This window comes from Lipotes vexillifer, unplaced genomic scaffold, assembly GCF_000442215.2.
Source record: "Lipotes vexillifer unplaced genomic scaffold, Lipotes_vexillifer_v1.1 scaffold149, whole genome shotgun sequence".
Lineage (NCBI taxonomy): Eukaryota > Metazoa > Chordata > Mammalia > Artiodactyla > Lipotidae > Lipotes > Lipotes vexillifer.
This window is the reverse complement of record NW_006779962.1, coordinates 3,485,269-3,496,524: the sequence shown is the minus strand read 5'-3', so window position 1 is coordinate 3,496,524 and position 11,256 is coordinate 3,485,269. Positions and strand designations below refer to the sequence as shown.

At 57.6% G+C, this 11,256-nt stretch overlaps 1 protein-coding gene across 1 annotated transcript in view; it reads left to right on the top strand.

The window, feature by feature from the left end:
- The first annotated feature begins 8,970 nt into the window (after window positions 1-8,970).
- Window positions 8,971-11,256, top strand: part of LAMC3 (laminin subunit gamma 3) — a 64,232-nt gene continuing 61,946 nt past the window's right edge. Inside the window, exon 1 of the mRNA XM_007453126.1 lies at window positions 8,971-9,359. Within this exon, the coding sequence (XP_007453188.1) occupies window positions 8,984-9,359 (376 nt within the window). The 5' untranslated portion in view covers window positions 8,971-8,983. The remainder of the gene's footprint in view (window positions 9,360-11,256) is intronic.

The following is an 11,256-nucleotide window of genomic DNA, read 5'->3' as shown; positions in this document are numbered from 1 at the left end:
TTTTTTTTTTTTTTTTTTTTTTTGCAGTACGCGGGCCTCTCCCAGCTGTGGCCTCTCCCGTAGCGGAGCACAGGCTCCGGACGTGCAGGCCCAGCGGCCGTGGCCCACGGGCCCAGCCGCCCCACGGCATGTGGGAGCCTCCTGGACGGGGGCACGAACCCACGCTCCCTGCATTGGCAGGCGGACTCTCAACCACTGCGCCACCAAGGAAGCCCGACAAACATTCTTGGTCTTGATCCTGGTGGTGTTATTTTTTTGTTATTTTTTGTTATTTTTTGCGGTACACGGGCCTCTCACTGCTGTGGCCTCTCCCGTTGCGGAGCACAGGCTCCGGACGCGCAGGCTCAGCGGCCATGGCCCACGGGCCCAGCCGCTCCGCGGCACGTGGGATCTCCCCAGACCGGGGCACGAACCCGTGTCCCCTGCATCAGCAGGCGGACTCTCAACCACTGCGCCACCAGGGAAGCCCATCCTGGTGGTGTTTTTACATACTCATGTAAAAATTCATCAAGCTATGTACTTATGTGTGCATTTCACCGAATGTGAATTACATCTTGGGGGAAAAAACTGTCATAGGATGAAAGAGAAAGAATCCAGGCTCCAACCAGGTGCCAGGGTGGTAGGTGTGCAGGTGGAAGCAAAGGGCCTGCAGAAGCTTACTTCCCTCCATGGGCTCCCTGCATCGGGGCCTGGGCACCTTGTAATTCCAGCTACCGCCTGCCCTTTCCCGAGGACCCCGCCCCTTACTCGGCGTGAAGGCAGCCCGGGTGACCAGATGCCTGCCTTAAAGAGGGCAGGTGGCCTGAGGAAGTGCTTATTTATTTTGGGGACTCAGCCCGTTTGTCTAATGGGAGAGGGGCTGGTGGTGAGCATCGCGGGACCAGCTTCCCGATTATAACCTCATAACGGGCACTGGCTATTCGGGAGGTGCTGGTATTTATGGAATAAATATGACGTGATTTATGGCTGTATCTCCCTCTGATGTCCCATCTGATATGCAATTCAATTTCTTTTATTGTCTTTGGGCTTTTGCCATGGAGGAGAATGCATAAATAAATGAATATATGGGTAAATGGCAGCCGGCAGGCCGGGCCGGGGCTGCCAGCCCGCCGTCTCCAGTCCCATATTAGGCCCATCTATCACGCCTTATGAAGCCTGAGCCTGTCCGCCGGCTGGGACGGGAGCAGTCATGCTGGTCACTCCCTGTTATTTAGGGGTCTCCGCTGGCAGGCTGCCCTGCCCGCCTTCTGCCAGCCACTGGGCCGAGGCGTCCCTACTCAGGACCGAAACCAGTGCCACTCGCTTGCAGGGACCCCTGAGGTCCAGATGTCCCAGCTCTTCTGCGGGTGGAGAACACTGAAGACTCGTGACATGTGCCGCCTGCCCGCTCTCCCATGGGGACCCCACGCCAAGTGGCCAGGCCCTGCTTCTGCTTGGGAGACAAACCACATCTTGAAAACCAAGCAGCGGCACCTCTGAGCCCTGGGGGCCTGGGTAAGTCACCCTGCCTGATCCCTGTCTCCTCATCCGAGTAGGGGGCAGCGGCCTTTACCCCGGGGCTGCTTCCAAGATGCGGGGAGGCCCCGCGCACGCTCGCGGCACAGGGCTGGGCGTTCATTCCGCACAAACGTTGCCCGGGCACTGACTGGTTGAGGGGCCTCGGGAGTGGGCAGACCCCAGCCCTGCCCTCAGCCAGCCCTGTTCTGGGGGTGACAGAAGGGCTCAGTGGCTGGGTCCCTGCCCCTTGCTGAGGACACAGCTGGAGAGCCCTGAGGCTGGCTTCAAGGCTGCCCTCCACAGCCTCTCTGTGGCCCCCCATCTCATGTGGGCTCCTGCACCCCATGATTTGAGTAGCCTGAAGTGCCCCCCCTGTGCCCCTCGGGGACTGTCCTCCAGGGGCCAGCCTCTGGCCTCAAGCCCCCCTCTGTGAGGTGCTCCAGTCCTGTGTCTCTCCATCCCAGCAGTAGGCTCGGAGCCCCGCACGCCCCCAGCCGGGCCAGGCCACAGGGTCTAGGACGAGCACCGCTAACTTCAGGCTCCAGGGGATGCGTCCCTCACCCCCCACCAGTTCCCGCCACTCCTCCTCCTCTGCCTCCCGCGGAGCCTGCCTGTGGGGCCCCACGTGCCTCAGGGCTCCACGGCCTTCAGACCGTGTCTGTGCCCACCCCCAGCCCAGGTCCCAGCACACACACCACAGCCACACCCACACAAGCACACGCCACACACACCCGCCCATACCCCACATCGATCTCACACACACACGGCTCACACTCACAAAGCACACACCGCTCATGCATGCACACACACGTGAATGCACACACACGTGCACACGCACGCGCGCACACATCCAAACGGAAGCCTGACAGCTCCAGCACACCCCTGACACAGCCGTGCGGGAAGGGCGATTTGCAAAGATGATCCCCATTGAAGAGATAAATTTCGCTGCTGGAGAGCAGGACGGACAGTCGACCACTGCTTTGGAAAGGAAGGGGGTGCGGTGGGGAGGTGATCCAGTGGCAGGAACAGCGCATGTGCAAGTGATCCGTGGCCCAGGCACAGCACCCAGGATGCTCTCGGGGGGAGAGCATGCTGGGGGGCCGCCCTACATGTGGTTTGTTCTGGAAATCGGGAAAGGTGGGGGAGGGCAGGCACGGAGGCTGCTAGAGAATCCGAGAGAACTGAGTTCAAACCCCACCTGACCCATCCCAGCCAGGTAACGCTGGGCTAGTTACTTTGCTTCCTGAGCCTCGGTCTCCCCATCCGAGGCGTGGGGCCGATACCTGCGCCCTAGTAGGATCCCCGTGAGGATGAGCCAGATGGTTTGCGTGTCAGGTGGTCAGGGACAGGCCCTGTCCGAGGCGGGGAGGGTGAGCGGTCAGCATTCAAGGGTGCAGCAAAGAGGGGCCCCTAACCGCCCGGTCCCCACAGCTACCCTCACCTGTGGGAGCTATACCCTCTCCACCTGCCTGTCCTCCAGGTGCCCCACCCTCCTGGGGGAGGCACAGATTCGGCAGCTTTACCGTTTTATTTTCTAGATGCTCCTGCCCCTGCCTTGGCCTTGGACCGGCCCCAGCAGGCGGCACAAACTTCCCGCAGCCCCTGCAGAGCCCCATTAAGCTGGCACCAGGAATGCAAATGGCTCCTTGTGGCCCCAGGCTGAGAGCCCCAGCCTCTCCCTGACACTTGTCAGGTTCACGTTTTCAAAATAAAGCCACGTGAAGGGTGAGGTGCATTTGCAGATCACTTCCCAGTCATGGGTCATGGGCTTGCGAGATCCTTCCCTGCCCTTGGCCTTCACCCCCATTTATGGGCAGCCTCACCCCCAAAGAAGAGCCCAACTGGAGCCTGGGCCTCGCTGCCAGATTTCTTTCTCCTTCCTTCCCTCCCTCCATCCAGTCTGCTTTCCTACACTCATTCATTCACTCTGTACTATTTACGGACCACCTAGTGTACACCCTGCCTTGGGTGCGCGTCAGGGACAGAGCGGGAAGCCACAGGATTCTTTTCCTCTGGGACCGGCAGCCTGATGGGAAAGTGGGACGTGAAAATAATGATGGGTCTAGAAGTGCCATGAAGTCAGGGGGTGGGGCAATCTGAGGAAGTGACATTATCCTGAGGTCTGAGCCCTAGAGGAGGAACAAGAATCAGGCTGGTGAGAAGAGCAGAGGAGCGTTTCAGGCAGAGGGACTGGCATGTGCCAAAGTGCTGGGGTTGGAGGGGACCTGGAAAGCCCGAGGGTCGGAAGGTGCTGGCCGATGATGTGGGAGTTCTGGAGTCTTAGGAGCTGAGGTCTCAGAGACCGCCCTTACCCGAGAGCAATGGGAGTCTCTGCAGGGTCGTGCCAGGCCCTGGGGACAGACAGGGGTCCAACTCAGGCCTGGGGATCCCATCCTGGTTCCTGCGGTGCTCATGGCAATGGTTAAGAATCCCTGGGGCAGCTGGAGTGCAGGTGTGGCTTATCGGCGCCTTCCCTTCCCTTGCTAGGTTCTGCTGCTGACTTATAATTGCCGTTTCCTTGTCCTCAGCAGAAAGAGCTTGGAAATGAAACTACTGTGTAAGAGTAGCTTCCCTGCAGTGGGGACTGCTGGCACAGACCAATGTCGGCGTGGAGCTGGTCGCTCCACTGGGGACTCTGTGCCCTCATCTGCTGCTTTGTGCCCCATGGATTCATCCCACAAGTGTCCCTGCTGGGCAGAGAAAAGGGGGGCAGCACAGTTGCCGCCCTCAGGAAGCTCCCAGTCTGATGGGAGAGACAGACCACAGACAAACAAGCAAGTATGTGTATGTGTCACGGGTTAGGAAGGAAAACACTGCACAGTGCAGGAGTAGGAAGCACAGGGGAAAGTCAAGGAAGGTCTGGGCCAGACTCTCCATATCGGGACCCTGGGGCAGGGAGGGACACAGAAATCTGCAGGAACAGCACTCCAGGCATAAGGCACAGCACGTGCAAAAGCCCTGAGGTGGGAATGCGCTCTGTGTGTTTGGGAAGGAGGCCCGTGTGGTCAGAGCTGAGTGGCTAAAAGGAGAGGGTGGCAGGTGCAGTGGGAGAAATGGGGAGGGGGCTATCAGGATGTGCCTTCTGCTGAGAGGGCAAGGGCCCCGGAACTGGGGGCAGAGGTTGCGTGGGGAGAACCCAGGGAGCAGAAGCCCTCACTTCCCACATGCATGCATTCATTCATCACCATCATAATCACCATCATCATCACCATCACCACCATCACCATCACCACCATCATCATCACCATCACCACCATCACCATCACCATCATCACCATCACCATCATCACCATCACCATCACCATCATCATCACCATCATAACCATCATCATCACCATCATCATCACCATCATCATCACCAATGTCATCATCATCATCACCATGATAATCATCACCATCATTGTCACTTCATCTTTATCATCACCATCACCATCACCATCATCATCACCAATGTCATCATCATCATCACCATCATTGTCAATCACACTTACATCCATTCGTTCACATCCATCCATCCATTCATCCCTCCATCCATCCATCCATTCATTCAGATGCTCTCATTCTTCATGTACTTTTCATTCACTTACCATCCATTTAGCATTCATCAACCTTCATTCATTCACTAGGCATTCTGCAAGCACCCACCCAGGGGATGAGTCACACCCCTCCTGCCTACCCTCCAGGGGCCCCAAGTTGGGGGAGCGGTGCAGACAAACAAGAAAACCCACTGAGGAGCAGCTGGCCTCTGTGATCTACCCACAGGGTGGGCTCCATGGCCTTGTGTTCCTGGCTGACCTGTGTTGTGGGTGACTTTGGCTGCATGTGGGCAGTGTCAGGCACAGCAGAGACATGTCTGTGCGGACTCGGCCGTGGGGTTTCCCCAGGGAGTGCCAGGCCCAAGGATTTCCGTGCTGGACCGTGAGTGTCCAGAGGAAGTGGGAGGGGACCTAGCAGGAGCCAGAGGCTGGATCTAGGGCAGGAGCCTCTCACTGGGGAGCGGGGAGCCTGGACCCCTGGGAGAGGTTGAAGGGAGGCTCCTCTCTGGCAGTCCCCACGTGGAGTCCGGCTCTTCATCAAGACACGTGGGGCTAGCCCTTGCCCACCCCACCAGCCCCAACCTGCTTCTCCCCATACTCCCATCTCCAGCCACCCTGGGCTTCCTTCAGTTCTTCGGTTTTGTCTCCAAGCCTTTCACATGCTGTTTCCTCTCCTGGAATGCTCATTCCCATCCCCTTTACTGGCGATCTCCTCCTCTCTGGGTCTCAGCTGAGACCTCACCTCTTCCAGGAAGCCTTCCCTGACTTCTCCAGACTGGGGTAAGCACCTGTTCTTTACTCTCTCTTCCCCAGTGCTCTGATCACTCTGTGTTATAATCACCAGTTTCTTATTGGGGCCCCCCAAGTGCAGGGACAGTTTTACCAATTCATCACTCTGTCCCCTGTGCCCAGCCCAGGGCATGGCATGCGGACTAAGTAAATGTCTGTCCAGCGAGTGAATGAATGATGAGTGGACAACTTTTTTTTTTTTTTTTAGAAATTTATTTATTTTTGTCAGCGTTGGGTCTTTGTTGCTGCGTGCAGGCTTTCTCTAGTTGCAGCGAGCGGGGGCTACTCTTCATTGCAGTCCGCGGGCTTCTCATTGCGGTGGCTTCTCTTCTTTCACAGCACGGGCTCTAGGCGTACAGGCTGCAGCAGTTGTGGCACGTGGGCTCAGTAGTTGTGGCTCACGGGGTCTAGAGTGCAGGCGTAGTAGTTGTGGCGCACGGGCTTAGTTGCTCTGCAGCATGTGGGATCTTCCTGGACCAGGGATCAAAGCCGTGTTCCCGGCATTGGCAGGCAGATTCTTAACCACTGCGCCACAAGGGAAGTCCCAACAGCTGTTGTTACCTCCTTTGGAGCCCAGCCTCTGGCCCCTGCACCACCCACAAGGGGGTGCGTCATTTATCCATCTGGGGCCCTTGGATTTGAAGGGCTATCCAAGGTTGACTCAGTCCCAGGCCCAGGCCCTCCTCGGGCTGGGGACAGAGGAGGGTTGAGACAGTCGCTGTACTGAGGGGTGGCATGTCCCGAGGCCAACCATGTCCCTGGGCCTGTCTGAACTTGTTAACTCCAGGGAGAAGATGTTCTCTGAGGGTGACAGCTGAGGGGTCCCTGTCAGCTCCCATCTGAGGAGTGTGAGCCCTCCCTCTCCACCCTGCCTCTCATCCCATCTTTCAGGTCTCCACTGTGCTGTCACCTCTTCCAAGAAGCCTCCCCTGATTGCCCAAACTAAACTTAGCCCCTCATCCTTACCCCTTAGTGTGGTGTGGTCCCCTCAAGAGCCATTGCCAGGACCTGGGCAAGGTCAGGGAGCACCCGGCTGGCGCCTCTTAAAGGAGCCATCATCTCTGGCCCTGCCCCTGTAGGATCAGCCTTTGCCAGACATGTGGTTCCTGCTTGTTCCCCAAACATTCCCTGAACTACGCTCAGCTCAGGTCCTGGGGACAGGGGGTGAGGCACACGAGGTCCCTGCCCGCCAAGAACTCACAAACCACAGCAACCACAGATCGTCTACAAGACGAAGCCCCTGCTCATCCCCATGGTGCCCAGCAGCCCACATCATCTGGTCTCTGCACCCTGCTCCAGCCTCACCCCCAGGACCAACTCCCCACCCAGAGCTGCAAACACACAACAGGTTTGCCCTACCCATTCAGACGTCTGAGCCTTTGCACATGCTGTGCCTCCTGCCCGAGATGCCCTTTCCCCTGCTCATCCTTTACAACTTGGTCTGTTTATCACCTCTTCTAGGAAGCACCCTCCACCTGCAGGCAGAACTAGACACCCCACCCTCCCTACACCCCAAGCCCCCCATGCACCACCTTCCGTTACATCCTATCAGCCTCTTCATGGACATCAATGGATATGGTGTCTCTCCCTCACTAGGGGGTGGGATGGGGGTGTCTAATTCACCTCTGTGTCCCCAACACAGTGCAGGGTACACAGTGGGCAACAGTACATGTTTGCTGAGGAACAAATGACTGGAAAACACGTGGTCACAACCCAGTCTTATAAAACAGGCGAGAACAAGCCTTGGAATGTCATCAGGCTGTTTCTTAGTGCCCTGTCTCCCTCTCCAGTCAGACCGAGGGCTCATAGAGAGCAGGATCTTGTCTTCATTGTAGTGATAGCAATTTATTGCCCACCCTCTCCACCGTCACCATGCTGAGCTCGGCACCAAGCACTTGGCAAGTGCTTAGGTGTTTGCAACAGGAAGGACTGAATGCAGAGAGGAAAGTGCTCAGGGGATGGATGGAAAGACACTGGAAGTGCTGACATCTAGGACATTGCAGAACTGACCCACCTGGGAAGCTGCCACCACCTGAGGCTCTGGGATCTCACTCTGTAACTGCAATCCAGGGGGCAGAAATAGGAGTCAAGATGCCACGGCTGCTGCTACCACCACACAAAGCCCTCTCAACCCCCACAGAGCTGGAGAATGGGAAGCACGCTGCTGCAGAAAGCCTCCTCCTCTGTGACCTCACTTGCCACCAGAAAAAATCACCAGAAGGGCAGAGGATGGCCTCTGCCCACTTTTACTTTCCCAGTCTCAGGCAAGGACAACTGATGGGAAGGACCTAGCTGTAAAGGCTGCAGCTGAAAAATAGTCCTGGGCATGTTTAGGAAGTTTATTACTATTTACCTTAGAGTTTTTCTGGGAAGGGCTGCTAAGTTTTATCAAGTGTTTTCTCTAGCATCTATTGATATGAGCATCTGGCTTTCTCCTTTGATTTACTAATTTTAATGAACGGAGCATATAAGGGGGCATCTCCTGCGGGTGGGGGGAGGGAAGGTCTCTCTCTGAGGTGATGTTTGTGATGAGACCAGGTATCCTTGGTCACAAATGTCAGCTTAGAATCTCTGCTTTCAGAGCAGAGAGCAGCCAGCAGCAGAAGCACTTTTCAGAGTTAATGGAACAGTGGAAACGTAAGGATCTACCCCTAGGGTGACTTTATTGCTGGGAGGAGACGTGCAACGGGAAAGATCAGATGCCCCCTTATATTTCAGGACTTGAAAGGCACTAGTGAGCAGTTTCCATGTCGTGAACAGCCATTGAAACCTCACAAGCACGGTAATGAACCTGCATCATTACCAATCCCTTTTTACAGACGAGGACACCGAGGGTCAAAGAGCCAGGGTCCCCCAGCAGAGCCAGGGCAAGGTAGCTGGGGCTGACTCCCAAGCCGGGCACTCCCGGGCACGACCACCAGGTGGGGGTGAGCACCCAGGGACGGAGCGGTCGGGAGGTTGGGGGGCGCTGCCCGCCGTCTGTCCCTCCCTCCCGCCGTGGGTCCCGCCCGCCGGGGGAGGCGCGTACTGGGGCCCAGCGCGCGGTCCGCGCCCACCGGAACGGGAGCCGAGGCGGGCGCGCAGAGCCGGGCGGGCGCAGAGCCGGGCGCGCAGAGTCGGGCGTGCACGGCCGGACCGCAAGGGCGTCGGTGCCCTTGACCATGGCGGCTGTGGCCGCGCTCCTGCTGGGTCTGGCGCTCCTGGCGCCGCGGGCGGCCGGCGCGGGCATGGGCGCGTGTTACGACGACGCGGGGCGCCCGCAGCGCTGCCTGCCCGTGTTCGAGAACGCGGCGTTCGGCCGGCTAGCCGAGGCCTCCCACACGTGCGGCCGCCCGCCCGAGGACTTCTGTCCGCACGTGGCCGCTCAGGGAGCGGGGCCGCAGTGCCAGCGCTGCGACGCCGCCGACCCCGAGCGCCACCACAACGCCTCCTACCTCACCGACTTCCACAGCCAGGACGACAGCACCTGGTGGCAGAGCCCGTCCATGGCCTTTGGGGTGCAGTACCCCACCTCGGTCAACATCACTCTCAACCTGGGTAAGCGTGGGCTCAGGGCACCGCCATCACCTCGTCCCCTGTGCCCACCATCGGGGGCTCGAGGCTGTGCGCCCTGGGTTAGCTGTAGGATCCAGATATGGCGGGCCTCAGCAAAGGGACCTGTGCCCCCCACTATCTGGAAGGATAGACTGATGAGTGTCTCTTGGGGCTGGGAGGGGTGGGAGGCCTCCTGGGAGCCCTTTACAGAGCAGTGGATCTGGGTGCGAGGATTGTCCATCCTAGACCCAGAGCTGTTGTGGCAAAGAAGGGAGGTGACCCACCAGGGGGTGAACTAGTCGGCTCTCTGCGGCAGGGGCTCCTAATCTTGGGGCATCTGATTGACTTCTGGGGTTCAGTGAATCCCTGAGGCTGTGTGCCGTCCCTGGGGGTGATCTTGGGGACAGAGCCAGCGTGATCATCACCGGGAAGGTTGCCCTCAGGGCAGGAGCCAAGTTTCACCCAGCTGTTGGGTAACTGAACCGGATGGCATGGCCTCTCTGCTGTGCCCAAGCCTCTCCACCCAACCCCACGCCACGGTGCAAGAGCCCTAAGGTCCCCGGGAATCACAATCCTGAGTCTGGACCCAGCACTTCACTCCTGGCACCTCCCCCATTTCAGGGAATGGGAATAACCACCTCCCCCCCACACCCCTGGCTCTGTAGCCCTTTCAGGGAGGGAGTGTTTCCATTGGTCCACACTCCCTTATCTATGGGTTCAAAATCTCCCAAAGCTCTGAAAGCTCAAAGTATTTTTTTAAAAATATTTATTTATTTATTTGGCTGCGCTGAGTCTTAGCTGTGGCACGAGGGCTCTTAGTTGAGGCATGCATGCGGGATCTAGTTCCCTGACCAGGGATCGAACCCAGGCCCCCCCACACTGGGAGCATGGAGTCTTAACCGCTGGACCAGTGGGGAAGCCCCTCAAAGTATTTTTATAACTCATTTCAGCTGCTAAACCTGACCGGAGGCTACTTATAGACCTTGTTGATCCTAGAGTGAATAGTCATACATTCTGTTCCTGAGATGTTTGAACATGGCTGTTAGCCCCGGACCCGGCTGGAGGTGTTAACACAATGCATGGCATAAGGACTGCATTATCTCTCTAAAGTCTGAAGAGTTCTGAATTCTAAACCACACCCGGAGCCAAACGGTTTTGATAAGGAATTATGGGAATGTATCCCTATTTTTCAGATGAGAAAATTGAGGTTCGGAGAGGTTAAGTCTTTTGCCCAAAGACACACAGCTGCTAAATGATACTGACATCCGTATGTATCCAAGATCAGAGCATAAACTTCTTGACGTGAATTCCACCCATCGGTGGAGTTGGCTTTTCCTAGCTCTGGGTGACAGTGCCTTGGGGAGGGCTGGGGAATGGCACTGAAGTGGTAGGGGGGACATCGAGCCTTCTCAGAAGAGCAGGCTGGTACCCACTGCCACGCCAAGAAGCTCGGTTGCTCTGAGGCCTTGTTACCACCCATTGACCTGTTGGGCTCTCCAGGTGGGGCTTGTCGATGGGATGGGAGGGATGGGATGGGACAGAGTCTCTACCCAGGCGTGCGACAGGAAACCAGTGGGGGGAGAGAGGTTGGGGGAGCTGGCTGGACTGGGCTGGCAGGACCCCAGGGCCACAGGGGAAGGAATCTGGGATAGGATGGGGTCTGTGGGAGACAGTCTGTTCCATGACAGAGGATGCGGGATTGGCTGATGTGCTGCTTGTGTGGGTAGAACCCGGGGCAGACGAGGGGCTCAGGCCAGGCACAGACGAGGCAGGAGCGGGCGGGGGAGGGTCTACATGTTTGGATTTGGGGCAGTTCCCGTTTACACTTGGTGTGTGCCAGACCCTACACCACACACACACACACACACACACACACACACACACACACACACACACACAC